The 27,520-nt window shown below is 40.3% G+C and overlaps 1 protein-coding gene across 15 annotated transcripts in view; it reads left to right on the top strand.

Annotated features, from left to right (window-relative positions):
- Nucleotides 1-27,520, top strand: part of ZMYND8 (zinc finger MYND-type containing 8) — a 113,718-nt gene that overhangs the window by 44,148 nt on the left and 42,050 nt on the right. For 9 of the 15 annotated variants that reach the window (XR_013484678.1, XM_020984152.2, XM_078149856.1 and 6 more), the window contains 10 exons: nt 4,399-4,617; nt 6,761-6,874; nt 8,922-9,014; nt 11,990-12,077; nt 13,687-13,742; nt 14,265-14,342; nt 16,240-16,355; nt 19,139-19,189; nt 20,253-20,734; nt 27,104-27,247. Coding sequence is in view for 14 of the 15 variants with exons in the window: in XM_020984152.2 (XP_020839811.1) it covers nt 4,399-4,617; nt 6,761-6,874; nt 8,922-9,014; nt 11,990-12,077; nt 13,687-13,742; nt 14,265-14,342; nt 16,240-16,355; nt 19,139-19,189; nt 20,253-20,734; nt 27,104-27,247 (1,441 nt within the window). In the remaining variant the exon portion in view is untranslated. Of the gene's footprint in view, nt 1-1,318; nt 1,340-4,398; nt 4,618-6,760; nt 6,875-8,921; nt 9,015-11,989; nt 12,078-13,686; nt 13,743-14,264; nt 14,343-16,239; nt 16,356-19,138; nt 19,190-20,252; nt 20,735-27,103; nt 27,248-27,520 lie in introns of those variants that run through there. The other 6 variants (XM_020984161.1, XM_020984158.1, XM_020984160.1 and 3 more) reach the window with 4 other exon arrangements.

Raw genomic sequence — 27,520 nt, 5'->3', positions numbered from 1 at the left:
TTGTACAAATTGGCCATCTTCATCAATAAGATGAAGTTTTCTCGCCAGGACTTAAACCTATACGAGAGGGGTCAAACATGCATGTGGTCTACAGTACTTCTGGGTCCTGAGGCATGAACTGAATTAAAATGTAATTGGCAAATATTTAACAAAATTAATTAAAAAAATTAATAAAACATGGATAACATTTCATTTTAAAACGTAGTCAATTTGCATCTTTATGTCTGGGTTAATGGGCCCCTCTTTTCTATGTGAGTTTGACGTTACTGCTGTAGGCAGTTCTCTTAAGACCCTTATGTTGCAGAAAAGTTGGCCAATGGAGAAGGGAGTTTGGTTGCCCTGGTAACCAGACTTGCATTGGTAGAGGGAATTCCTTTTCCTAGGAATTCCTTATGCCAGTGAAAATCATAGGTCCAGTCCTTAACCTTGTATACTAAAAACAATTATCCAAAATGACTCTATGCAGAAATATATGTACATATATACTTACATTTACTATGATTTTTTTTAACATTTCCTTCAATTCAGATACTTCAATGATCCGTGATTTCATCAGTGTGGATATTTCTTCCACCACCTCTCTACACTTTTAGTAAATGGTTTCATGAAGGGCTGTGGCCAAAACTTCATCTGCTGGTTGGTGGACAGCCTTCTGGTGATAAGTTTCTACCTGCTTGTTTGGCTGGTTTTTGTACAGTAGACCCACAGTCTGTTGCTAGTTTCATATTCAAAGCCTTTCTATCTTGATAGGTCCTGGGAGAACTTGGGTTCATCTGTTAGAGCCTTTGAGGATTCAGAATTTCCTCCTTGTCATAATGAGGTCTGGGAGGAGGACTTGAGTGGAGGTTCAAGCTCAAAAATGCTTAATCATTTTGATCATCATGGTTCTCTGTACCTTTATGACGTTTCCAGTTGTTCTCTTACTCCGTGGGTTCTTAACCTGGGGTCTGTAAAACTTGTTTTTAAAAAATGTTTTGAGAACTGTATTTTAATATAATTGATTTCTTTTGTAAATCCTGCATCTTTTGTTTTATGGATTTTAAATCATCCTGAGAAGGGGTCTCTAGGCTTTTACCACATTGCCAACGGGGTTCATGATAGAAACAACATTAAGAATCCTTGTCTTACATTTATAGGAAGCCCTCAGCTTTTGTACGAATCAGATTTGGGGAATCAGCCTGACCTGGATTTTTAATTCAGTTTGGTCATTTCTGCCTTACCTAGCACATGGAATTGCTCTGAGGATCAAATGAGAAAGTGCTTGTGAAAGTGCTTTCAAAAAACAAGGGACAGAGATAGGAACTGGACCTTGGATTTCATTCCTGTGAGCAACTTCCAGGTGAGGAAATTCCCTCTACCAATGCAGGTTGGCAACTTCTCTGTAATTTGTGGTCCAAGAGTTGCCTAGAACATTGATAGATTTAGTGACTCATCCAGTGTGTATTAAGAGGTGAGACTTGAACCCAGGTCTTCCAGGCCAGCTCTCTATCCACTACACCCCATTGCCTCTTAATTAACACTGTGTAAGTGGGAGGTGGTACGGTTGTTCTCATTGTCATTCTGTGATGCTGTTTCCTTGGAGTGCCTGGGATCACAGGGTCGTAGGTTTAGAGCTGGAAGGGATGGCAGAACTTGTCCACTACAGTCCCTTCACTGATAGATGAGAAACCTTGAGTCCAGAGGGGTTAAGTGATTTTGCCCAAGGGCCCATTGGTGGTAAGTAGCAGAGCCAAGATGCAAAGCCAGTTCCTCTTACTTCAAATCCAGCACCCCTTCCATTGACACTCACCTGAAAAATGGTCATCAAAAGGACAAAAAATGACCAGATGTTTTTAGTGTGGCTTAATGCTCAGGGATTTATTATTTATCCATCGCATAACCTTGGACAAAGCATTTATCCTTTCTGAGCCCCAGTTATTTATTGAGTAAAACTGGGGGTCATGAGCTTTATAAGGATTAACCAACAAGGATTTGCTAAGTACTTGGTGACTCTGGGTATAAAGGGTATCTAGTAGCATGAGGTGTTTTTAGTACAGTAAGACCTCATTACAAAGTGACCTCTCCCAACACGGATTCTTTTCTGCGGCCTGCCTGTCAAGCTCCTTGTGGTGCAGACGTCTTCTGAGGTGGGTGTCCTCTTGCCTGATGACAGTGTTATTATTCAGTTCTACTGAAATTGAACCTCATTTGAACTCATTTGCACTCATTTGAACCTCAGTTTCTTTAACTGCAAAATGCAAGTTGGACTGGATGATTTCTAATGTCCCTTCTGACTTTTAACAGCCTTCTGTGGTTCTGTTATCATAATTGTTTTGGTAGTTGCTACCCTGGGCTCTGTTGAGTTACGATCATGGGCTGGATCTGCATCAACTTAATTGAATCAATAGGACCAGAGAATGTTGTTGGACACCTCTTAGTCGTGGTCACCTAGGAATTGTAAAAATGCTGGCTTTTTTGACCACTGGCATCAAGTCAAACCAACAGCACTACTTAATTCAGCCCCTGTCTCTCTCCTGAGCTCCAGTCCATCATCTTGATCTGTCTGCTGGACATCTCCCTGGATAGGCATCTTGGACTCAACAAAACTTATCTTTCCATCTGAAGCCAGGAGGAAGCACCTCTTTCCTTGCTGACTTTGCTATTTCTGTTGAGTACTACCATTTTTCTAGTCCCGCAAGTCCAGAAGCTAAAAGCCATCCTCTTCACTCCCTAGATGCAGTCAGTTGCCAAGTCTTGCGTATTGTATCTTCATGATATCTCTAGCAGTTGTCCTCTTCTCTCCACTCACACAACCATTAGCCTAGTTCTGGCAATTATCACCTCTCACCTGGACTGTTGCATTAGCCTTTTAACTGATCACCTCACATCTCATCTGTCCTTCCCAACCCATCTCCCACAGAGCTGCCAGGTTGATGCATTTAAAGGATAGTTGTCATCATGTCTCTTCCCTAACACAAGAAGGGTCAGGGGCTCCCTTTTGCCTCTAGGATAAAATACACACTCATATATGACAGACATTTAAAGTCCTCCACTGTCTGGCTCCAACATATTCCTTCAGACTGATTGCACCCCCCCCCCAGCTTTAGCCACATTGTCCTTTTTACTGCTGCTGTTCCTCTATGCCCACATTCCTTCACTTGCTTCTGTGCCATGGCATAGGATTTCCTGCATACTTTGAATGCTCTGTCTTCTTACCTTTGCCTTTTAGAATCCCTAGGTTTCTTCAAAACACAGCTTAGACACCACTTCCTACACAATGCATTTCTTAATTTCTTCTGATTGCTTTCCTTATAAAACAACTTTGTATTTATTCTTTATGTATTTTGTTTATACTTACTTGTATACATGTAGTTACCCTTAGTAGAATGTAAGCTCCTTGAGGGCAGGGCCTGTTTCGGTATGGTCCTTGTATCCCCAGCCCCTAATAGTTCCTAGTGCAGAGTATTCATTTCACAAGTGCTTATTGAACTTCAGTTCAATATCGAACTGGATTATAGGCCTGTTACGTTTGAGGTAACGTCAAGGATCTGTCATTTTTTTCAGAGTGGGGACTTCCCCCCTCCATATCCCAATCTAGTCTGTAAGTTAAAGAACTTAAGAGATTTACCTGAGTCTTAGAAAAGTTGAGTGACTTGTCCATGGTCATAGAGTGTCAGAAGTGGGATTTGAACCCAGGCCTTACTGACTCCCAATTCCAGCATTCTATCCACTATGTCATGCTGCCTCCTAAATTTAGGGTCATGGGATCATAGGACTTAGAAAGGAGCTCTGGGATCCAACCCAACCCTCTGATATTTCAGATATAGAATCTGAAGCTGAGAGGAATGACTTTTTCAAAGTCATTGGTAGTCTCAGTCTTTGTGTGGTTTATCTCACATTAATTAAGGATAACAATTCATTAAGGACTTCACTTTATGTAAGAGGTGTGTTCCTAATTTCTGTAACCCCAAAAAAGTATTTTATGTGCCTTAGAACAAGCTGTGTTGTCAAGGATTCCTAAGATAAATGGGAACCACCATTCCCCAATTTATTGTTAGTTTGGATTTTTGTCATATTAGTCACCAACCTCTAACTCTGCTTTGTAAGTTTGGATTTTCATATATTGGATTCCTAATTTCCCTTTTATAGCCAAGAACTGACTTACAAGTAGATACCAGAAAGCTTTTGATCTATTCTGCACCTCCCCCTTCGCCCCCACTTCCAAAACTAGTGTGATAGAAAGGCCTTATGAACACGTAGGATGATGACGTGACTTTAAAGCCTGAGTCGATGAATGAGATTTGTGCAATGTGATGTGCTGTTGTTTGTTATTGTTGTTGTTATTGTTGTTGTTTAGATTTCTTTTGAGAATGCAAATTTGTTTTGAAACCAAACCTGTCTTTCTTGCCTACATTTCAGTCAGAACTAAGACATGGTCCGTTTTACTATATGAAGCAGCCACTCACCACAGACCCTGTTGATGTTGTACCGCAGGATGGACGGAATGATTTCTATTGCTGGGTTTGTCATCGGGAAGGCCAAGTCCTTTGCTGTGAGCTCTGTCCTCGGGTTTATCATGCTAAGTGTCTGAAACTGACTGCGGAACCAGAGGGGGATTGGTTTTGCCCAGAATGTGAGGTTAGTTCCCAATGAAAAGTACTACTCTGCCTCCCATCTTTTTTTCTTCCCTTTTCTTCTTTCCTTTTCTTTACTGTTGTCCAAATTTGAGGCAGGGGAAGTTTTTCCCCACTCTCCCCAAAATGTTTGTGTCATTAGGTAGCTATTCTCTTTGACCATCTGCTTGAGTGGGTATGGCAGCAATTGCTCTCCTGCTTTGGGATTACATTCTACTTTCTCACTGAGAACTAGTCTTCTCTGGTTTCCCTAATGTTTTCAGAAGTCCACTTATGTAATATCAAGTCTGCGAATTTCAAAAATATCCTACGTATTAGTTGATTCTTTTCCTTCTTTTTATTTTTGGGGGGCTACTACCCCTCTTGATGGACATTTTCAAACAACTGTCAAGAAAAGAAGACATTTTTATTACAGTAGATTTCAGATACTTCTTGTCTGATGTGAAAAACAATGATATTCATTGTGGGGGAAAACACTTTGAGATTTTTCAAAGCATGTGTACTAATATTTTTCCAAACAATAACACAAGCCATGGCTTCTTGCTGTTGAAGAATGCAAAATATAATGCTTGCTCTTGGTTTTAAAAGTAGAATCTGAAACTTATAATTTGACATGAAGCATCACCTGGATCCCAAAGCAAATCAAATTTTGGGACTAAGTTAATATGGCAGTGGCATTTGATTGATGCTTTGGAAAGTCAACTTCTTCCTTTGCCTCTATAAATGCAAACAATGACAACCAGATTCTATTATCTGTTCTCCAACTGTCTTTTTTTTTTTCCCCCGAGGAAAATGCTAAAAGTGAGTTATAGAGACCTGGTGTCTTGGTTGTAAGGGCTCAGTTTTGTTCATTTTAGATTTTGCTTGTTAGCCATCAAAGTTGAGAGTGGGCCTGGAAGTTGAACTTCTTCCTCCCTTCTTTCAACCCTGTCTTGACTACCACTTCTAAATTGTATAATGGAACACTAAGAAGAAAAATACCTGGAAATGATCCTGGGTTCAAATCATTTGATACTCTCTGGATAGAAGTTCGACAAATTTATTAGCAAGTGAATAATCTATGCAGACTACAGAGAGAAGACATTGGGTACTCCGTGCAATGATCCTTTCTTTTGAGGATGTAGATGGCTACGTCATGTGCCATATTTACCTGCTGTGTGGCTCTTATTCTCCTTTTCTCTAATGATCCAAAGGACATCTGTGGTGACATAATCTGGAGCCCCTGAATTGATTAACAATGGAACCAAGATTCAGACTGGAGAAAAACTGTAACAACTTTCCAGTGCTGCAGTTAAGGGGAAGAACAGTGGTTCCTTGATTCCATTACTTGTGACATGAATGTCATGGGCGTATAGATCGTTGTCTTCTCTAGGAGCTTTCCCTGCTGTGTGCCAAAACCACATGGCTCAGCCCAGCTTTCTTCATTTCACTCCTTGTTGGTTAGGAATGTTGCTACAGATGCATTTTATCAGTCAGTATACTAAGAGAGACAGTGGTGTCTCTTGCTTTGTTTTTACTTTCTTTGTAGTGACTTCACAGAACTAGTAAATGAAGAATTAGGTCATATAAACATTAGCTTCTGACCCTCCACAGAAAATAAATATATAGACCATGGGGAAGAAAGTTTCTTCCCATTGGTGTTGGCAGTTGAGTTAATGCCTTCCTGATGTCAGTGGAATGAACAAAAGGGTTGGAATGGTAATTGTTCATCATTTTGACAAAACCACCTTCTTGAAAGTAGCCGTGGTGCTTATCTCACACCTATTCCTGAACTCTAGGGAGAATCAAAGTTCTCCCAGTCTGAACAGTCTTACTTTCCTACGATCTTCTTTAACTCACTTACCTTCATGACCAAAAGAGGCACAAGACCAGGTAATGGATGTCATGGTCATTGAGTTGAAAGAGTTTAAACAAGGGCTTTTACCACTGCCCCTTCCAAGCGAGAATCAGTGACCATCACCAGGCAAAGTGAGCTTTTTATCTTGCAGTTAAAATTGGTCTCTCCTGAAACTGGGAGGTCTCATTGAAACCTGTTTCCGTTAGAAAAACTATTCCTTGTAGGTGTGCTTTCTGGACAAATGAATACGATGGGAGGGCATGTATACAGTTTTTTCCTAATTGAACATTTGTATAATTTTCACTTATAGAAAATCACTGTAGCAGAATGCATTGAGACGCAGAGTAAAGCTATGACAATGCTTACCATCGAACAGTTATCGTACCTGCTCAAGTTTGCCCTACAGAAAATGAAACAGCCGGGGGTAAGGAAAACACTTCCTGGCAGCAGATGCTTGAATTAAAACCTTCAATGCTTTTTGTTCACTTGTTTCTTATTCTTTGTAGGGTTTAGTTTTTCAGACTTCTGCACAGACTCTTTTGGTCTTCTAATCTACCAGAATTCAAAAGTCCATTAATTAAGAATAAGGTGCGATGGCTTTCAGTTAATTTTTTAAAGTGTGCAGTTTATGTTCTGAAGGAGACTCCAGGAAGTAGAAGACAGTAGAAAGGCTGTGGGCACATTCATTTAATGAGGTGGTAAAATGGAACCATCTTCCTTGTGGAAAAATTGTGGGGGCCTAGTCCCCTGACTTCATAGGGCTAATGAGGTCCTGTTACACAAAGTGTCTGTATAACAAAAGCCTGTCAAGCCCCAGCTGGTGGAGCTTTCCAGATATATTTGGTCCAGGACAGTCCATCATCATAATTTAAATAGTTCCTTGGAATTTGTGGTAATGGGATTTGACCTATGTTGTTTTGAGAGGCTGTTGGCATTTACCATTGATTCCCTGTGCTCTTTTAAGTGAAATAGTATTCTTAGTGCATATGTGAAACTTTTTGTTTTGCTTTCCAAGTCAAAAGATTGGATATCAAGAACAAAGCGAAAGGGATTTATATCCACAGCATTTTAATAAAGAGATCTTTGAGATTCCTTTAGAAAAAAAAAGATATACAAATTGGCTTTTAAATACCTGGTAATGAAAAGATATTATTAGCAAATAATGTTTCTATCCCAAAGGGGTCAAATATATATATAATACCCTTTTTTTTCTATTTCATCTTCCCTCCTTTTCAGTTTTTAATTTTTGGACTTAAGTATCTCAAGAACACATTTACAGCTTTTCAGAGACTAAGCTAAACCCAGTGAAGTGTCCATATATAAGAGGAGGCATTGTGGTAATAAAAAGGAGAAAAGTATGTTGGAAGATGTTAACATCTCCCAGCTATGGGCATGCTGAAAGAGATTGAGAAAGAAGTTTTGTTGTGCTGAGGGAGCTTATCTTACTTATGGTGACTTAGGTAAACTGAATAAATCTTAGAGACTTGTAAATCATTAAGAAATAGGTCTGGAATGATCTTTCATTCAACCCAATTTAGGTGCTCTGCTTCAGTAATATTTACTATTTAACCAAATATTAAAGACTATTATAAGATAAATGCCATTAGGAGGAAGGCTCCCCCCCCCCCATTTTGGATGATTGAAACACAGTCTTTAAGACATTTTGATGGGCTAATTTTTAGAGTCTTCTCACCCTTCTTGTAGCTTTTTTTTCACATATAAATTGCTTTCTAAGATCCTGACATCCTGAGATTTAGAGCTAGAACAAGAGACCTATGCCTTCATTCTCCTCCCCACAATTATAGAATAGGAAATTGAGGCCCCAAAGGGTTAACTAACTTGTACAGTGGAGCTCTTGACAGGTAGTGGCCTAGGAATTTGAACTCAGGTCTTCCATTTAAAATCAAATGCTTTTCCCAGTATACCATAATGCCTTATGTTTGCTAGATTCTTTCCCTATTAGCCGTTGTCGCTAAAAGTACTTTGTGGGTCATATAATAATCGATGCTGGGGAATAACTGGGTCTCCCCTGTACCTGCCTTGCATCCTGTATGCAAGACGCCTAACTTCTGAGTACCCAATTGTGGACGTTTTGATAATAAAAGGCAAAGTGTAATTATACTTAGAATCCTGAAGCCCAGAATTTACATATAATTGCTATGGCCCCTTATTTTATTTTATTTTTTTCTTAAGGATAGAGTTATTAGATAGAAATGGAAAAAAAATGGAGCTCATTTTTTTTTTTAGAGGAAAACAGGTAGAATTTGGAAGGGAAGCCACAGACCTTTTCTGGATCTAGTCAGGTTTTGTTTTAGAAAGCTGTGCTCTGAAGGACTATTTGCGGGTCCCAGGTAGAAGACAGATTAAGTAAACTTCATTTTCACAAAGGCCTCCCACAACAGTAATGTGTATATGTGTTTCTTCTTCTCTGTTTTCTTCTGTCTCTTCCTCTCTTCTCTTTTTTTATATAGACAGAACCATTTCAGAAACCCGTATCGCTTGATCAGCACCCAGACTATGCCGAGTATATCTTTCATCCAATGGATCTCTGTACATTAGAAAAGGTCAGTTTTCACTGAGACCTAAAGCTATATTGTGGTGTTCTCCCCCCCCTTTCCTTCATCTCCCCTGGTGTTTCCCATCTCAAGTTCTAATGTTTTTTTTGCACAGTTCAAAACAGATGCAGCATGTATTTCAAGATTTTTCCCCTTCTGTTATTTTGCCATGTGAAAATTTAGTGACTTTTCTTGTCTAATTCTAAATTTTTTCCAGACAACAGTTCAGGTGTCCACTAACAGTGTGTTATTATATGCTTGTCTCCCCATCTATTTCTCTTGTCAGCTTTGCTGGTTTGCTGGATGGGAGGCAGGTGGTACCCTAGAGCTGGTTTATTTGACTTTTCTCTTGTTGGTACTGATTTGGGACAGTCTTTCATAAACTTCATGATAACCTCTAATTATAATTTTGAAAATTGTTTTATTCTTCTGCCTCCTTCCTTGTATTTTTCTTACTTTCACCTTTGTGGTGCTATGAGTACTCAGGCCTCTCTGTCTGAAAAGAAATCTAAAGCGGAGGCAAGCACATACAGCATTTTTATTCCTGCCAAATCCAAAAGGTAGGAAAATGCCCCCTCTGGGCTATTTTAATGGTGATAAAAGCCAGAGGTAGTAAGGGATAATTGAAATGAATCATTGAATGAAGACACTTTTATTAAGCATTATATACAAAGCAAGATGCTCTCTTAGAAGCTCCCATTCTAATAAGGGAGACAGTACCTATAGAAAGTTTTAGCTGTAAGTCATGGAAAAGGCTCCACCAGGGTCCTTAGGATAGAGTGGTAAAGCGATTGGTAATGAATCTTCTTTAATGTTATTTCCACTGATAAAACTATTTTTTATGTTGACCCATTTGCCAGTGCCAAGAACTTCCATGGAGGAAACATTCTTTTCTGGGTCTTGAGTAGCTAGGGCTGCTGACGAGGCAGGAGCACCTGCGAAGGCATTTGTCAGCTAAGATCTCTACAAGGATTGAGCTCCATATTTTTAGAAATAGAGAGGAAACCAGAGATAATGTTAGTTAATAGGATCGTTGCTTAAAGTCTGGGTTCTTAAGCTTTGATATGCTGTGGACTCCTTGGGCAGTCTACTGAAGCCTATAGACCCCTTCTCAGAATAATATTTTTAATGCATAAAATAAAATCTGTAGGATTGCAAAGGAAATCCAGCCATACTGGAATATAATTATCAAAATATTAACATAATTTATTAAAATATTTTAAAAAATTCATGGACTACGAATGAAGAATCTCTGAGTTTAAAGGACCTTAGAAAACAGGATCATAGTGATTAGAAAAAGGAAAACCTTTAGAGATCTGATAGTTTAAGTCTTCATTTACTTAAGAAAAACCTGGGGCCAGAGGTAGGGAAGGGACTTACTTGAGGTCACAAAGCTAAGTAGCATCAGAGCTGAAAACTCAAGACCTCAAGAAGGCTGCAGTTCTTATGAATTTCTAAAAAGTAGAGAAGGGAGCGGATTGCTTTAAATTTGATCTGATCTTCTGCCTTCACTTTTTGGGGATGCTGATGGGCAACAGAAGGCCTAAAGAGAATTCAGGTGTCTGAATAATTAATTTAATTGCTAGAATTGTGAGTAACGGTCCTTAGCCATTCACATTTGTGTTGGTACTTTCCATTCTATGAAATGCTTTGCTTATAACTCCCTGTGATTTAAGATATAGTGCAGGTATTGTTGTCACAGGTGGAGGGATTTGAGGCACAGAGAGGGAAGGAACTTGCTAATAGTCACCTGGCTTCTGACCCCTGGGAACCGAGGTCTTCTAACTTCAAATGTTGTGCCCTTCCCCTTCCATCCTGCTGCTTCTCCCTTTAATTAGAGAGCTGGCTTTATTAAGCCTCTTCTTGTTAGTACTTTTGTCATTAACAATAGGCATTTAATTCTAGATGCTATTTGAAAGTCAGAACTAGGGGAAGTTCCATAGTAGAAGCTATATTACTTTCTTTGTGTATAAGTAGTTATCATTCTTGCCCTTATTTGTGAATTTGGAGCTAATCGTGAATACTTCACACTGAGAAACCCATACACACACACAAAAAAAAAAAGAAAAAGAAAAAGTGGAAGAAGAGCTAATAGATTAAATCCTATATGTATCAATTTGCCCCAAACAGCAAAAGCAACAAAAAATAATAAAAAAGAGAACCGTCTGGTCTTTCAGTGGCAGGATTCCTTTTATTCTGTCCTTGATGTCTTTGTAGTTTTTTTTTTTTAATATAATCCAGTAGTGGCCATGGGGTGTTGGAAAGAACACTGGCCTTGAAGCCAGGAGGATGGGAAGGTTCCAGTGATAGCTCCGTCTGAGGCTGTTTCCATCCCTTTGAGGTGGGAATAATAATATTCCTGCCCTGCCTACTTTCCAGGGCTCCTATGAGGAAAGCATTCTGTAAACTGTAAAGTACTTATTGGAATGGCGGGTTTTGTGGTTGTTATCATAGGCGCTCAGGACCTGGGCAATTTCCTCCTTGCCTCCTCTAAAGCAGGCTCATTTTAGGAAACAAGATGGAGAGGGCTTCCTCCTTCTCCAGAAGCCGGTCAATCAGGAAACATTTAATAAGGCACCAGGGAATGCAAAGAAGGCAAAAGATAGTCTTTGCTGTCTGATGGGGGAAACAACATGCAAACAGCTTTGTACAGATGAACTCTATACAGGATGAATTAGAAGTAACTAATAAAGGGAAGACATTAGAATTAAGGGGAATTGAGAAAGCTTCTTGTAGAAGGTGCAGTCTTGGCTGGCACTTGAAAGAAGCCAGGAGACAAAGATGAGGAGGGAAAGAATTGGGGGCATGGGTGACAGGTCCATTTTCCTGTCTTTGGGGCTTGGCAATGGTTTAATGAATTAGGGGAAAGGGGGAGTGCTGAAGAACAAATATTTGGGGCACAGTGGGAGAGAGAAGTGGCTGTTGAACAGGGCAAAGATTTGTCTCTTCATGACTCTGTGTGTGATGGTTTTCCCCTCTCACAGAATGTTAAAAAGAAAATGTACGGTTGCACTGAAGCCTTTTTGGCCGACGCCAAATGGATTTTGCACAACTGCATTATTTACAATGGGGGTGAGTAGCCAAGTTTCTAGGGCCAGGAATATGCCATGTGCAGAAAGGTCCCACATGAAGCTATGTCACTAGGGTATGATATGTTTAGCAAAGGGGTGAAAAATAGTGAGCCATTAAATGCTGTATATGCCTAAGAAAGCAACAGTATTATTGAAACATATAACGAGACTGTCACTCCTTCTTATAACTGAGTGTCACACATGGGCTAGGTAACTAGGCGGCCCAATGGTTTGAGCACTGGAGTTGGAGAAGGAGGATTTGAGTTCAGCTTCAGACACTTAACTAGCTGTGTACCCCTGGGCAAATCATTTAATCTGGGTCTACCTTAGTTTTCTTCTCCTCTGTAAAAATGGGGATAATAATAGCACCTAATTCCCAGGGGGTTTTTTTTGATCAAATGAGATAATATTTGTAAAGTGCTTTGTAGACCTTAAAGTACTACATAAAAGCTATTACTGCTACTGCTGCTGCTGCTACTACTACTACTACTACTATTGCTATTACTCCTCTTCCTTCTAATACCATTTCAAAATAATGTTAAGCAAGCTCCTGGAAAACTCCAGCCTGTTATCTGTATTGTTAGCTAGTAGTAATTATTAGTATTATAATAGCTGGCATTTATATAGCAGAACATTATTTAAGATTTGCAGAACATTTTAGAAATGTTATCTTGTTTTATTCTCCCAACAACCCTGAGAGGAGGTGGAAATAGGTTAAGTGACTTGTCCAGAGTCACACAGATAGTAAATGTCTGAGGATAGATTTGAACTCAGGTCTTCCTGACTCCGATTCTACCACTCTATTCATTGGGCCACCTACTCACCTATGTATTCCTTTGTTCCTATTATACTCATTCCCCTATCACAAGTTACTCTTTTACTTAAGGTTGTAGTTTTACTAAAATAGTGACATTATTTGGTGTATACTTGCATTTATAGTGGGGGAGATAGGGTAGGAGGGTGTAAACCACCATTCAGATTAGCATATTACTATTAGGTACCAACATTCTTCTTACCTTCCTTTAGGAGAACAAAGCCTGCTGGGCCATCTGCTTTTTTAATTTAAAAAATAAAACAAACCCCCTCCCCCGCCCCAACAACAAGGTAGTGATTTTGTTGGATAATTTGCACTTAGAACTCATTGTAAAACCTATAAGTTTATTTCTTCCTTGGTTCTCTGCATAATGATCTGCTCTTCAGAAAGATCTCTATCTAGGCTGTGGCTCCTAAAATAGGCAAGCTCACTGTCCCATCTGTTGGTCTGTTAGGAACTTGAAAATGCACAGGAGAAAAACAGACAGCTGCTAATCTTTGAAATGTTACAGCGAAACAGGAATTCTATGTTATGTCACCTGCTTTGTATAAGAACAGTTAAATATACTATGCTGATGTCATTCTGGTTGGCACTGGAATGGAAAGTCAGGAAATTCTAGCTATGATTCTTTTACTCAGCCCCTTGGGAAAGCAACAAGTTTACAAAAGTTGTTTAGATTGTTTATGGGACTGTTCTACTCTTGTGAGACTTAGCCTAGAAACTTTAGTTGGAAATACCAAAAATAATTTTTGAAATCATTCCATTAAAGTTAATCATAATTTTCTTCTTTCCACAGGAAATCACAAATTGACGCAAACAGCCAAAGTAATTATCAAAATCTGTGAACACGAGGTATGTGTCTCCTACTGAATTTCATCCAATTGTGATTATAACTCAGTTCTGAGGGCAAGGTTGGGCTTCTTTGGAGCTTTCAAGACCTCAGAAGTCACCTTAACTTAGTCATCTGATTTGGGATCATTCATGAAGGATTGACTGCAGTTGGTTGTTTGATTTCTAAATGAAGGACAAAGACCTAAGGGAGAAGCTAGCCAAAATATGGTGAAACACACATCCTGTTCCCAAGAGGGCAGATGTTATGTGGCCTTTGTGACGTGATGGAGAGGTCATTGGGCTTTGAGTTTGTTGAATACATGGATGTGATTCTGCACTGTGATGCTTTTAGACATGCAGACTTCTTGAGTTTCGGTTTCCTTAACTGTCAGATGATGATAAATGTGCAACCTACTTTGCAGGATTGTCAGGAAAGTATTCTTTAAGTTGTAAAGCGCTTATAGAAACATGATCGTCTGTTATCAGATAAACACAATAATAACAATAAAAAAGCAATAAAGACCCTGCTCTTTTTCTTTACAGATGAACGAAATTGAAGTGTGTCCAGAATGTTATTTAGCTGCTTGCCAAAAACGAGATAACTGGTTTTGCGAGCCTTGTGTAAGTTGGTGTTTCTTAGCTTAATTATTTTCTAAACTTTGAAGTCCATTGCCACCTACATTGTGAAAGCTTTAGTTTAGGTCCATCACTGTGGGAACTTTTGGGTTGAGACCTGCCCAGGTATAGCCCTATAGATGAGTAGAAAACAAGATTAGAAACAATCTGAGTCTGTTAAGCCCCTTATGCCGTAAGCCATGCCAAATATATCACCATGATCCTTTGGTTTTACTGACATACACCTGCACAGTTGAGTCAGTGCAGGATTCTAATGAAGAGTGTTACTGGTTTATCTTGGGACAGAACATCACACAGAGAACAGAATGAGTGACAAAAAGAGCATTTGCAAGTCCTGTGGTACTTATCATTAGAACATCTGAATGCTTCCCCTGGTCACCCCAGGGTCCATCTAGGCCCACTCTGCTGTCCATGATGGGAGCACCAAGAGTCAGTGGGTGCTGATGGTAACCAGTGTTGGAAGGTTGGGGTTGTCAGAGACCCTGAAACATCCTAGTTTTCCCAAAAAATAACCCTTTATGGGTCTGTCCTGAATGAACCTATTGAAATCCTTCCTGAGCCTTCAGGCTTTCAACACCAAACACAAGGACCCTACATATAGTAGGAACTCTTTAAATAGTGATTAGAAGTTGTTCTTTTTCCCAGTCTATCCTGCTTCCTGAGTGTAATGAATTTAAAAATTCATTTCAAATCCACAAGGGTTTTTTTGGAGTACCTGCTCCATGCAAAGCTCTCTTTAAGAACTCTGGGGTATATAGAAAAAAGTATGGCCCTGGCCTTCCCTTTAAAGATCTTATACTTCTTTAGGGAAGGTAAGGCACAGTCACAGATAAATATCCTGTAGAGTCAGGGGAAGCACTTGAGAAAGGTGTACAGCAAAGGTGTTGTGAGGGTCTGTAAGAGAAAGAAATCTAGTGCCTTCTGCCCATCCTTCAATGGCCAACTCAAGTGATAGTTCTAACATGAAGCCTTCTCTCAACTCCTGCTGTTGGTAGCAATCTTCTCCCTCAAATCTCACAGAGTACTTTGTTTTTCACCTAATACATTTAATTATAGAATATTATGTATTATAGTTATCTATGTTTTTGTCTTATTCCCTTGTTAGAGTGTAAGCTTCATGAGGGTAGGGATTATACCTTATTGTGTTTCTGGGGAGTGCCTAGAATGTTGCTTTGCACACAGTAGGCATATAATAAATGTTTGTTGTATGAATGAGTGTGGGATCAAGGAAAGATATAGGAATTATGGTAGGTGGTATTTCAGGTGAGTTTTCAGGTGTGCTGTGGTGTAAAGAATCCTGGATTTGGAAGAGTTGGGTTCCTGACACTTAATAACTGTATGATCCAGGGAGGCAATTCACCTCTCTCTTGGCCTTAGTTTTTCTCATCTGTAGAATAGTTGGTTAATGATGCCTGGGCTACTTAACTCACAGTATCGTTTTGAGGAAAGTGGTTTAGGAAGGGGAGCTGTTGTTATCCCAGTGAGATCGTGGTGATGTTGGGAAAGGCTTTTGAGGCACTGGGAAGCAGTCTGACCGAAACTCAGGGACAGGAAAGCAGCAGACATGTTGTTGAGGAATTGCAAGTTTGGCTTAGTTTGGTTTCGTGAAAGGAAATTGGTGTACAATGAAACTGGAAAGGTAGGTTGGAACTGGATTGTGGAAGGCCTTATGTACCAAACCGTAGCACATTTGTACCATTCAGGAGGTAGTGAGCCATGGTTAACTTTTGAGTAGTGGAGTAACCGTATCTGAGCTGTAACTTGGAAAAATTCAGCTGGCAGCCAACTGCTGAATCTCGGGATATCATCATGCTTTTGATATTTATTTTTCTTCTTTTTCTCAAATTCATAAAATCCCTGCATCTCCTATTCCTTTTCCTAGAGCAATCCACACCCATTGGTCTGGGCTAAACTGAAAGGATTTCCCTTCTGGCCTGCAAAAGCACTGAGGGATAAAGATGGGCAGGTCGATGCCCGTTTCTTTGGACAACATGACAGGTGGGAGTTTAAAACGATGGGCTTTGAACACATTTTATTAACTGAACTTTTAATGCTGTAATTGGATACTAGAAGGAATTATGGCCATTTCAGCCGCTTATTTTCAAAGTTACACAGTACGCTTGTCTTAGTGTAATGAGAAATAGTTTCTATTTTGATGTTAAACGTTGTCATATGTAGGCTTCATTTTTCCAGGTGTGTTAGAACAGAGTTTGTGTTAGAAGTTCTGTTGATAGTTACCTACATTGGCATTTATTCCAGCAGCTCTTTTAGGTGCTGCCACTTTTAAATTTGTTGTACTAAATATGTATCATTAAGCAATCCACTCATTGTTTTTTCAGAATATTTCTCTTAGGGACAGGAAATGTCCCCTTGTCCTCAATAGATAAACCTGCTAACACTTGCATGATTCTTACTTCATCTTCCCCTTTGTTAAAAGGGGGAGATTAGGTAGTGACAGATATTACTTAGATGGTTGTGAACTACGGTTCTGTTTTCCTGGCTCCCCACCGAACACACACACTTAAAGTGGGCTTCTGCATGTCAACATAAGCCTTACTAGTGGCCCCTTTCCATGTGGCCCTGCTGATGAGAGTTGGTGAAGAGCTCTCCCCAGGGTTGTTTTCATTTTTCTTTAGATTTGGTCTAAATATAGCTCATAGGTCTTCATCTGCTCTCTTCAATCCCTCAGAGGTTTGGGACTGCTGCAACTGCCACCAGGCAAAGGGAAATTATATGAACAACAAAGAGATTTAAAATTAGGCAATATAAGAGAAGAAGTACTCGAGGGAGGAAAACATGGAAACAAGTACAGTCAATTGTTTCACTTTTTAATATGGGCTGTTTCTGAAGTACAGCTCACTTTATGCTTAGTTTATTATAGCCTATACAAATAAAGGAGTAGAATCCAAGAAATTCACTATTTTCTTGGCAAGAATAAACTTACTCTAATTTAGCTTTGTTGTCATTATGATGATAGTGGTTATATCATGCTGTAACACAGTGGTACCCCTGGGGACCTGAGATTTGCAGGGCAGTTTGCCCTTCACTAAATGGACCCAGACAACTTTACAGTTCTTCTCCTTTTCTCCATCATAGTTAGTTGTCTCTTCACAGAGTTTCATTTTTTGTTCTGAATGAAATAAGCCTCTCTTGTGATAGCTTCAGGGATCTTGTTTATTCACAAGGTTCAGGGCTTTGTTTCAATTTGGACTACAGGATTAGTTGGGGTATTACTGTACTTAGCTGAGAAAGGAAGCCATCAACATACTTACCAAAACATTTCAGTTACAAGTTGAATTTATCAGTCTTTCCTTGCCCTTTTTAGTATTTGACTGTGCGCTTTCAATACACTTTCTCTCTCCCTACCCTGCCCTTTACTTGCCCAAGTGTTTTAGCAAATATACCAGTACCTGTGGAGGACTTTCAAAGTGCATTGAAATAGCCCAGTATATCCCACCAAATCAGAGATTCAGGAATTGTATAGTCATCTGCAGAATCTATGAGTATATGCTTTCTTCCATCAAACCGAGAAGTATTTACTGAGTAACTATATGTGAAGACCTTTATTAGGTTCTGCACGGGCTACAGAGATATACATACGTATGACATTGTCCTTGGACTGAAGGAGCCCAAAGACTAGATGGGAAGGTGTAATAGAAACAAAGGAAAAGTTGAATAAATTCAGTAGTAGTTCAAGACAAAGTAAAAGGTGACATAAAGTGGTGAAGTGCCCAGCGGGATGTCTGGGTCCTAAATGCTGTATGAGTCCAAAGAAGAGGGCTGTGGGCTGGGATTGGGAGGTTGGGTCAGAGAAGGCTTCATGGAGGAAGTAAACCTTGAGCTGGGTCTTAATGGAGAGGTAGGAACTGAAGGAGGTTTGGGGAAGGCATTCCAGGGTGGAGATAGAGGTTTGCATCAAGTTGTAGGGGCTGCTTATTATAATTCCCTGAGGATGCTTCTCAGCCCAGGCGACCCCTATCACCTCCTTTTTATCTCTTTTGGCCTCAGGTATTTGACAATCTATTTTCTTTCATTGCTACTGGCTGCCACTTTCCACCCGGTTTCTTCCCCTCCCAAACCTCCTCAGGTTTCTCTTCTGTTTTTCATTTATCTCTGAGAGATGAGGCACACAGCCCTTTCTAGGTTTCTGAGTTTTGGGGTTTTTTTTTTTTCCTCAAGTGTTCATGTGTATGTATTAGTGACTAGAGGCAAAGAGGAACTTAGGAACTTGAGACTCAACAAAAGAGGGAAAGTTACAGGTCAAAAAGCGGTTTTCCAAGAAATGTAAATGGGCTTAAATCAGAGTCCCCTTCAGTGACCCACCTCTTTATTCTTCTCTTTATTTGCCTCCCACCACTTATGGAGAGTTATTTAAATTTATTTAAATTATTTAAGTTAATTTAAATTTCCATAGAGACTTAAAGAAAGGATCAGTAGATGGCCAATGGTGGGCTTGATCCTGTGGGGACTGGGAAACCACTGAAGGATTTTGAGCAGAGAAGTGACATGACTGTAACAGTGTCTTTGTGGAGACTCATCTGGCAGCCTGTGTGAGATGGATTGAAGGGGGAGAGACCAGTTAAGAAACTTTTTGTAATAATTCAGGCTTCTTTCTCCAGAATTTATGCCATCTGAACCCTTTGCCCTTTATCAGACTGTATTTCTCTTAACTACTTACGTTTTTTACATTTTAAATAAGGACCAATTCTCACTCAAGTATTTTCCCTGACAGAAGGCAGCCTTCTCTTTCAAAGTGCAAGTAACACTTCACTTATCCACAGGTCACTTATCCGGCAACCTCACCTATCTGGAACACAGCTGAGAACCAGGAAGTAAGGAAAAAGTTACCTCTGAGCAGCCAAAAGAGATGTTATAAAGTCCATGCACTAAATAAAGCTCATGCACTTTACTCACTGGGGAAGCCCCTCAGGCCCTCCCTCACAGGCTGTTTACTTTTATTTTACACACAGTTCTAACAAGCTTGGTTATATGCCTTCCCACCCTGTAGCTGAGAGGAAGCAGCAGATTAGGAAGCGGGAGAGGGGCTAGTGTAGGTAGGTACACTGAGATGTTCTTCACTTTCTAGTAAAACTGAGAGCAGGGAGGGGAGGCCAGCTCTAGGACCAGCCCATTTGAGGCTCACACCCCAACCACAGCAGCAGCGATGACACGTGGCCCTTCCTAGTCATTGACTCAGCTGAACCTAAGCCAGATCATCAGTACTGCAGAGACCCCCTGCTGCTGCCGTTGCCACGGATGCAACTATCCTCACCTGGGCTCATAGGGAGCACAAGTGGTGTGGGTGGGAGGTTGTGCAGCTTGGGACACACTACACAAGCAGTCTGAAGCTTGAGGGACTGTTTGTCTATTGTGATGAGGATTGTTCTGTATGTATGCAAGATGCCATTTCAGAGCCTCAGTGGTAGAAAGCTTGGTCACTGGGAGAAAAGGTTGAGAGTCCTAGGTTGAGAGGATCAGACACTGACATTTGGAAGGGACCTTAGAGGTGAGGAGAAGATGTTTCTCAGATCCCACTGATGTTACTGTGCTAGGTGTCTTCCCTAGTCCACATGCCTGAACCCTAGCCGAGTTGTATTGGATTATGGTGTTTTGAGCTTTATAATAAATAGAAGTTTTTATAAGTTTATCGGTTATGTTTTTTTTATCTAGAGAGAAAGTGATTAATACTAATCTTACTTCTAAATGAATTGTTTGTTAAGATTAAACTATTGAAGAAAATTGTATTTTTTTAAATAGAAAAAATATTTTCTGCATTTGGTGAAAAAGTTATTAAGCTAGTTAGCTAGTTTGAATTAAGTAAAAATTACCTTGGAATACAAACGTAATTGACTCAGACTTGTCCCTTTTCTTTTTTTGCTCCCTTTGCACATATAGGGCCTGGGTTCCAATAAATAATTGCTACCTCATGTCTAAAGAAATTCCTTTTTCTGTGAAAAAGACTAAAAGCATTTTCAACAGCGCAATGCAAGAGATGGAGGTATATGTGGAGAACATTCGCAGAAAGTTTGGTGTATTTAATTACTCCCCATTCCGGACACCATACACACCCAACAATCAATTCCAAATGTTACTAGACCCTGCAAACCCTGGGGCTGGGACTGCAAAGACAGATAAACAAGAGAAAATCAAACTGAATTTTGACATGACGGCATCGCCGAAGATCTTAATGAGCAAACCCTTGCTGAGTGGTGGCACCGGCCGGAGGATTTCTTTAACTGACATGCCAAGGTCCCCCATGAGTACAAACTCTTCCGTTCACACTGGCTCGGATGTTGAGCAGGATGCAGAAAAGAAGGCAGCTTCCAGCCATTTCAGTGCAAGTGAAGAGTCCATGGACTTCCTTGAAAAGAGCACAGGTAAGCAGTGGATAAATGATAGGTGTGAGATGGAAATGACCCCTCACCTGGAAACTTACTTTGCTTACTGGAAAATAGGCTGGCATAATGGTTTACCTGGAGAGTTGGCATTTCAGAAACATTTAACCAGATTTCTACTCTTGGGAGAGTGGGGAAAAAAAAGTATCCCATATTATTGGCTCTCACTTACATTACAAGAGTAGTTTCTCACTCCCCTAAACCTGTAATTTTGAGTACCTCTTTATAGCTAAAGTGATTATAAATGAGGGAGCAAGATGCTGGACTATTAAGAGTCAGAAAGACCTCAGTTTGAATCCACCTTCAGAGCTTACTAGCTGTGCGATGTTGAGCAAGGCACTTAACTCAGCTTCAGTTTCCTCATCTGTAAAATGGGGCTAAAATAGCATTGGCTTCACAGGATTATTGAGAGGATCAAATGAGATAATATATGCTCTTTGCAAACCCCAAGGGGCTCTGTATACTATATAAATGCTAGGTCTTAATAGTGGTTCCTTGGGTCATATACATTGAATGCATTCCAAAAACACATCCTGAAAGAATTGTGTATTTTTTAAAAAAAACTTTTATTTTCAATTCTAAATTCTCTCCCTTCCTGCCCCCACTTATTGAGAAGACAAGAAATGATACCCATTATACATATGAAGTCACATCAAACATATTCACATTAGCCATTTGAATCGTGCGTATTTTCAATCCACAAATACATGTTTTTCACGTTCTCCCTGTTTTAAGTCTGTCTTGTAATGCCACTGGCACAAGTTGCTCAGTTGTTAAGTTGAATCTAACTCTTCTGTGACCCCATTTGGGGTTTTCTTGGCAAAGATACTGGCGTGGTTTGCCATTTCCTCTTCCAGCTCATTTTACTGATGAGGAAACTGAGGCAAACTGGGTCAAGTGACTTGCCCAAGGTCACCCAGCTAGTAAGTGGCTGAGGCCAGATTTGAACTCAGGAAAATGAGTCTTCCTGACTTTGGGCCTGGCATTTTATCCACTGCAACACCTAGCTGCCTCATTGGCACAAGAGCATTGATTAAAAAAGGGTGAGAAGATATGAAACTCAAAATCAGTCAATTTTACTACTTAAAATTAGGCCCTTTTAAACCTTAAAGATGATTTTCTTTAGTAAAATCCTACTCCGTTGCCTCATAATGATGTGGTGGTGACCCTGCCTCTATCAAACTGGAAGCAATTCTGGTCATGGGAGCTGTGATGGACAATGCCTTTCAAAGAATGTCGATTAATTCATTCAGCTGCACTTCAGAGTTCCATGATATTGTTGGTGCAGGTACACCCTTTCCTGATGACAGATGCCAACCATCCTTTGCCTTAGTAGATAATCTTCAAAAGCCAGCCTGGCATTGAGCCATCTCTAAGTTTAGAGAGGCTGGTTTTCATCCTGACCTTGAAGCCTTTTCAGCTTGGCAAGATTTGCTAGAACTTGTACTCCACTGGAAGGTCTTTGAAACTTTAGGGTCATTTTTATGCCACGAGGATATATTGGAGAAAGACTTCAGTAGAGAATTCATTCAAAAGAATACAAGGTTAGAATGTGAAAAAAGGGGTGGTTGTGGAGGATGTCTCAGAGGATTAGTTTTGTGACTATGGACATAAAACTAGTAGTTGATTTAAGTGAGGTCCTAAAGTAGGTCCTGAGCAAAAGGAGAGCTTTTTGTTTGGGGACTGAGGAGCAGAGAACCATTAGTTGATTATCTTTAGAATTCTCTTTAGCTTGTTAAGTAAACTGCTGCCATCTGCCCTGCTGAGTTTTCATTCATAATCTCCCATGCAACCCTTACTAACTGCCTCCTTAGGACTAATCTTAAGGGGAGACTGTTAAGCTACTAAACCTATTATAGTCCAGTTAGGCAAATTCTTCTTTATTAAGCATCTCTCACACACGCCTGAAGTCCTGTTTCTCAGTATCCTCAGTCGTTAACACTGGTGTTGCTTAATGACAGAACCTTCAGTACACTTGAGATCCCATGTCTTAATGGAAATTATTCTGGCTTTGGACTTAAAGAGGATCTTGCCCCTGATCCTGAATCTTCCATTTAATAATTTGGGACTCAATTTCCTAATTTGTAAAATGAAGGGGTTGGAATAGATGATTTTCTAAGGTCCCTTACTATTTGGTATCTGTGAGCCTATGGTCGCTATTCAACTTTAACCATCTGAAAATGCTCCATAGATATTTGGGGTAAGGTCTACAGTTAGTTCTTTTTTAGTAATTTAACCCTGCCTTAATTATTAGTGGCTTTTTTTTTAAACTGTAGAAACTATTATCATATATAGAGGAAGCTGCTGGAGGATTAAGAGAGACAAGCGCATAGCTAATAAGTAGTAGATTTTGCCTTGAGCCTTTTCGTTTCTAGTTCTTGGCTATATATAAAATGTCTTTTGCAGATGATCTCAAATTGAAGTTTAGCAGGGAAGTGGAAGGGTGGAGTTCCTTATGTGTGGGAGTGTTGAGCCAAGTGTCTGCTTGAATAAGTCCTCCCCCTCCCCCCCACTAGAATCTGAGCCACCACCCACAAAGGGCAGAGCCAAAGGGGTGAATCATTGCAGCTGCCCCACTGCCTGAGGAAGACCTCGGGAGAGCAGTGACAGATTGAAACCTCCCTGGGCTTTGGGACTTTGCTCACTGAGGCCCTTGCTCCACTGCCCTGAGCTTTGCCTTCTGAATGGGAATAGCCACTGTTCACCAGTGCCCCCTGTAGTCACAAACCCATCTCATCTGATTTTTAAAATTTCATAAGTGCTTAATACCACTTTACCCACTGGTTTGCATACCCAAGTCATCCTGCTTCTGTATATTTATCAGAATGAAACAGGAACAGTTAGTAATAATAAAACTCATATTCATTTACTTACTAGTTTATTCTTTGTCATGGATGGAATAGTCAAAAGTTAATCTTGGTCCAGTGAGGCTGACTTGTGGCCTTCTTAGTTCCAAGAAAGTGCCCTGGGCACCAGAAAAAGTCAGTGAAATGTGTATTGACTAACTAGGCTGGGAGGTGGGGGTGAAGTAATGAGAATTGGTGTCTGGAATAACTGCTCACCTGAGGCAGCTGGGGAACCTCAGAGGCTTCCTTGATGTGTGACCCCAGACAAGTCATTTTACCTTTTCCAGTATCGGTTTCCTCTTCTGTAAAATGGGCATAATAACAGCACCTACCTACCTCTGGATATTGTTAGGATCATTTGAGATAACAAGTATGGGGTGCTTTTCAGCATTAAAGCACTTAAATACTATCCTTTTCCTCCTCCTCCTCTTCCTCTCCCTCCCCCTTCCCCCCATAACCTTCTGATAAGAGGTACCTTACTGTTCTAACCCCTAACTTCCTCACCTGCAAAATGGGGACAATAGCGCCTACCTTAGTTATGGGTATCAAATGAGATAATAAAGGCCATTCCAGAAGTCCCAGTGCAGTTTTAAGCTTTTAAAAGCTAGTAAAACTTAAGCATGCACAAAGACTTTTGGGACACTCGGTATCTGTAAAGTGCTTTTGCAAACCTGAAAGAATCGTATAAGTATGAGCTGTGATGATGGTGATGATGATGATGATATTGTATAGTCATTATTACTGTTAGATTGAAAGACCTGAAAAATGGCAAGGGTCTCTCTTGTAGGATAGAATTTTCCCATCGAAAAAATAGGAATTGAAAACACCAGGGGCAAGCTTTTATTAAGTGCCTACCTACCATGTGAGGGGAACAGCCCTGGGAGAGATAGAAAGCTAAATAAGAAAGAGTGTTGTCCCTGATATCTGGAAGTCTAGTTAGGACTTAGCTAGCATCCCTTATTTTATGTATGTGGGTGTTCCCTCTGGAACCTGACCTCCTGAAGGTGCCTTTTCCTGAGTTAGGGTGGTTCCTCTTCCCCCTCCCCCTTCCCTTATTCCTCTTCTTTCCTCTTCCTTTCCTTTCCTCCCTCCGATGTTTATCACCTGGTAGCCAAGCCTCTCCACTCTCAGCTTGGCTGCTTCTGAGGACGGGAGGTCCTGAAGCTTTTTCATCTTGGTAGGTCCTAAGATCATAAAGATTTAGAACTGAAAAGGATTTAGTCTGCCTATCTTATTTTACAGATAGGGAAACTGGGTTACAGATTAGTTAAGGGACTTGCCTGAGGCCTCAGAGAAGCAGTAATAGAGCTAGTGTTCTGCCTTTTCTCCTACACTAAACTGCGGGCTCTTGGTTCAGCTTTACTGGTCTCTGAGAACCTAGGGACACATCCATTGCTGGACTTTAGGGGAGACAGACACATAAATAACTAATATAAAAACAACAACGAACCTAAGTGGTAAGTGCCTAGGGAAGATAGATCCTAAAGTCACTAATACAAAGCAGAACATAAGTGCGTACAAGAGGTTAAAACCGAGATGGTATGATAGATTGCAGGAAGGGAGAGAAACCTGGGGTTGTCTGGGAAGGATTCTTGGAAGAAGTGATCTTTGAAATGGGCCTTGAAGGAAAGGAGCAGGACCTGAATGGGTCAAGAGAGGAGATAAGGCATTCCAGGCCTTGTTTCCTAAACATGAAAATGTGGCTGCCTCTTTGCTTTAGTCCTTTCTCTCCAAGAGTAAATTATGGTGAAAAAATTAATTTGCCCTTGATCAGCTTTCATCTTTAACAAATGATGACTGTGCTGTCTTCCTAGCATGCAGAATGTTTTTACGTATGGAGGGGAGATGTTTGAGAAATAGCTTTTTAAGTGTGATAGCCCTAAGATTCTGCCTGTTTATAGCTACTTGGCTTTTGGAGTCTAACAATTGTCTGTTGAGCTGATGAAAAGTAAAGGAGAGTTGTTTTGTAGAATTTATATAGCATCAGTTTTGGGTGAGTGACTGAAAATTCAATTTAGTCCTTCCTGCTCTGTGAGGTTAGCTTTTCTTGTGAATATCAGGTGCTTTAGATAACATGTTGAAGCCTTTCCAAAGAAAGTGAACTTTTTTTTTCTTTTAAAAAGAATGTTAGGCAGTTAGGTGGTACAATTGAGAGAAGACTGGCCCTGGAGTCAGGAGGACCTGAGTTCAAATGTGGCCTTAGACACATAACACTCACTAACTGTGTGACTCAGGGCAAGTCACTTAACCCCAGTTGCCTCACCATAAACAAACAAATAAATAAATAGAATATCGTCCCAGAGAATTTTATCTTAGGCCTTTCTGAGGGGTGTAATGTACCAGCCACAGGAATGAAATATGTTAATTCTGTTTGATCTGATGCTAGGATTTAAATTTATTTAAGTAAGGAATCTCGGGGGACAGCTAGGTGGTGCAGTGGATGGCGTGCTGACCGTGGAGTCTGGAAGATCTGAGTTCAAATGTGGCCTCAGACACTTACTAGTTGTATGACCCTGGGCAAGTCACTTACCCCTGATTGCCTCAGTTTCCTCATCTGTAAAACGAGCTGGAGAAGGAAATGGCAATCCACACCAGTATCTGTTGAAAAAACCCCAAATGGTGTCATGGAAGGTTGGACATGACTGAAACGACTTAACAACAGAAAAGAATCTTTAGCCATTTATTCTTAGGTGTGTTAATTTCCGTGCATCTTACATCGAAAATAATGTTGTTTTCATCTAATTTTCTGTGCATTACAAATAACAGATTTTGCGTTGAAATTCGATTAGTAAATGTTTGTAAGGGGGTGGGGTGGGGGAGAAAGACTTGACCAAGGTAAAAAAGAGAATACATTGAGTTGGCATTTGAACTCAGTTCCTATTTACGAATCCAAGGCTCTTTTTCATTGTCCCTTTTCTGTCTGAAGAGTACTAGAAGCTGTTTGTGTGGATATTTATTTAGCCAAAGGCAGTATCTGGGGCCCCTTTCCCCTATTTTCCTATGGGGCCCAAATTTGGTTGTAGTTGGCATCTTAGACCAAGTAAATGGCATTCATAATTGGGAACTCAAAATATTCTCAAATGGTTAGCTCCGGTCAGGTGTGCCGATGGGTGTGTTTTTCGGAATTTGGGATGGGCCTTGCAGACTTGTTTTACAAACAGCTGAGATGTTGAACTATTTAATAGGGGCAATATTTGTTAAAAAAAATTTTTTTTCTTGGCACTTCCAGAACCATAGTCATTTTCATATAATCTGTATTTACTCTGAGATTTCCACATATTATTTGGGTTAACCTGATTTCACTTGGAGCTTAGATGATTTGTCTTAGAGTTTTGTGGTTCATAGAATAACCAGGGGTCTTCCATTCGGCAGCTTTGTTTGTGGCCTTTCCTTTAAAAAATAAGATGCAAAACACACTGATCCCAGTCAGATTATAGGCATTTTCATTGCTCTATCTTTCCTTTAAGATTTGACTTGTTAACTGAATTGCCTCTGTTTTTTTCAGCATCTCCAGCTTCCACAAAGACAGGCCAAGCAGGGAGTTTATCCGGCAGCCCGAAACCTTTCTCTCCACAAGCTTCAACCCCTCTCCCGGCGGCCAAGCCAGAGAGAGCCTCCACTCCTGGAAGCATTCTGAATCTGAACCTCGGTCAGTTCTGACCTTCCAGTGCCTTGTGGTGGGATGATTGTATGTATGCTCGTGTGTTGTGAAAGTTCAAAAAAAGAACCAAAGCCAAGTTTAATCTTCCTTTGTACCACCTTTGTTTAGTGTTGCTGGATTGGGAATGGAATTTAGAGGGACTAAGAAAAGAATGAATGAAAAAGATGTCCCTGAACACTTCTCTCACACTGTAAGGGCAAGCGTCAGAGAGCGGGGAAGGGGAGTAAACATTTATTAAGTGGTGTGCCAGGCACTATGCTA

The sequence above is a fragment of the Phascolarctos cinereus genome, unplaced genomic scaffold (genome assembly GCF_003287225.1).
Source record: "Phascolarctos cinereus isolate Bilbo 61053 unplaced genomic scaffold, phaCin_HiC Scaffold_2;HRSCAF=192, whole genome shotgun sequence".
NCBI classification, from domain to species: domain Eukaryota; kingdom Metazoa; phylum Chordata; class Mammalia; order Diprotodontia; family Phascolarctidae; genus Phascolarctos; species Phascolarctos cinereus.
This window is presented reverse-complemented; position numbering and strand designations above follow the sequence as displayed.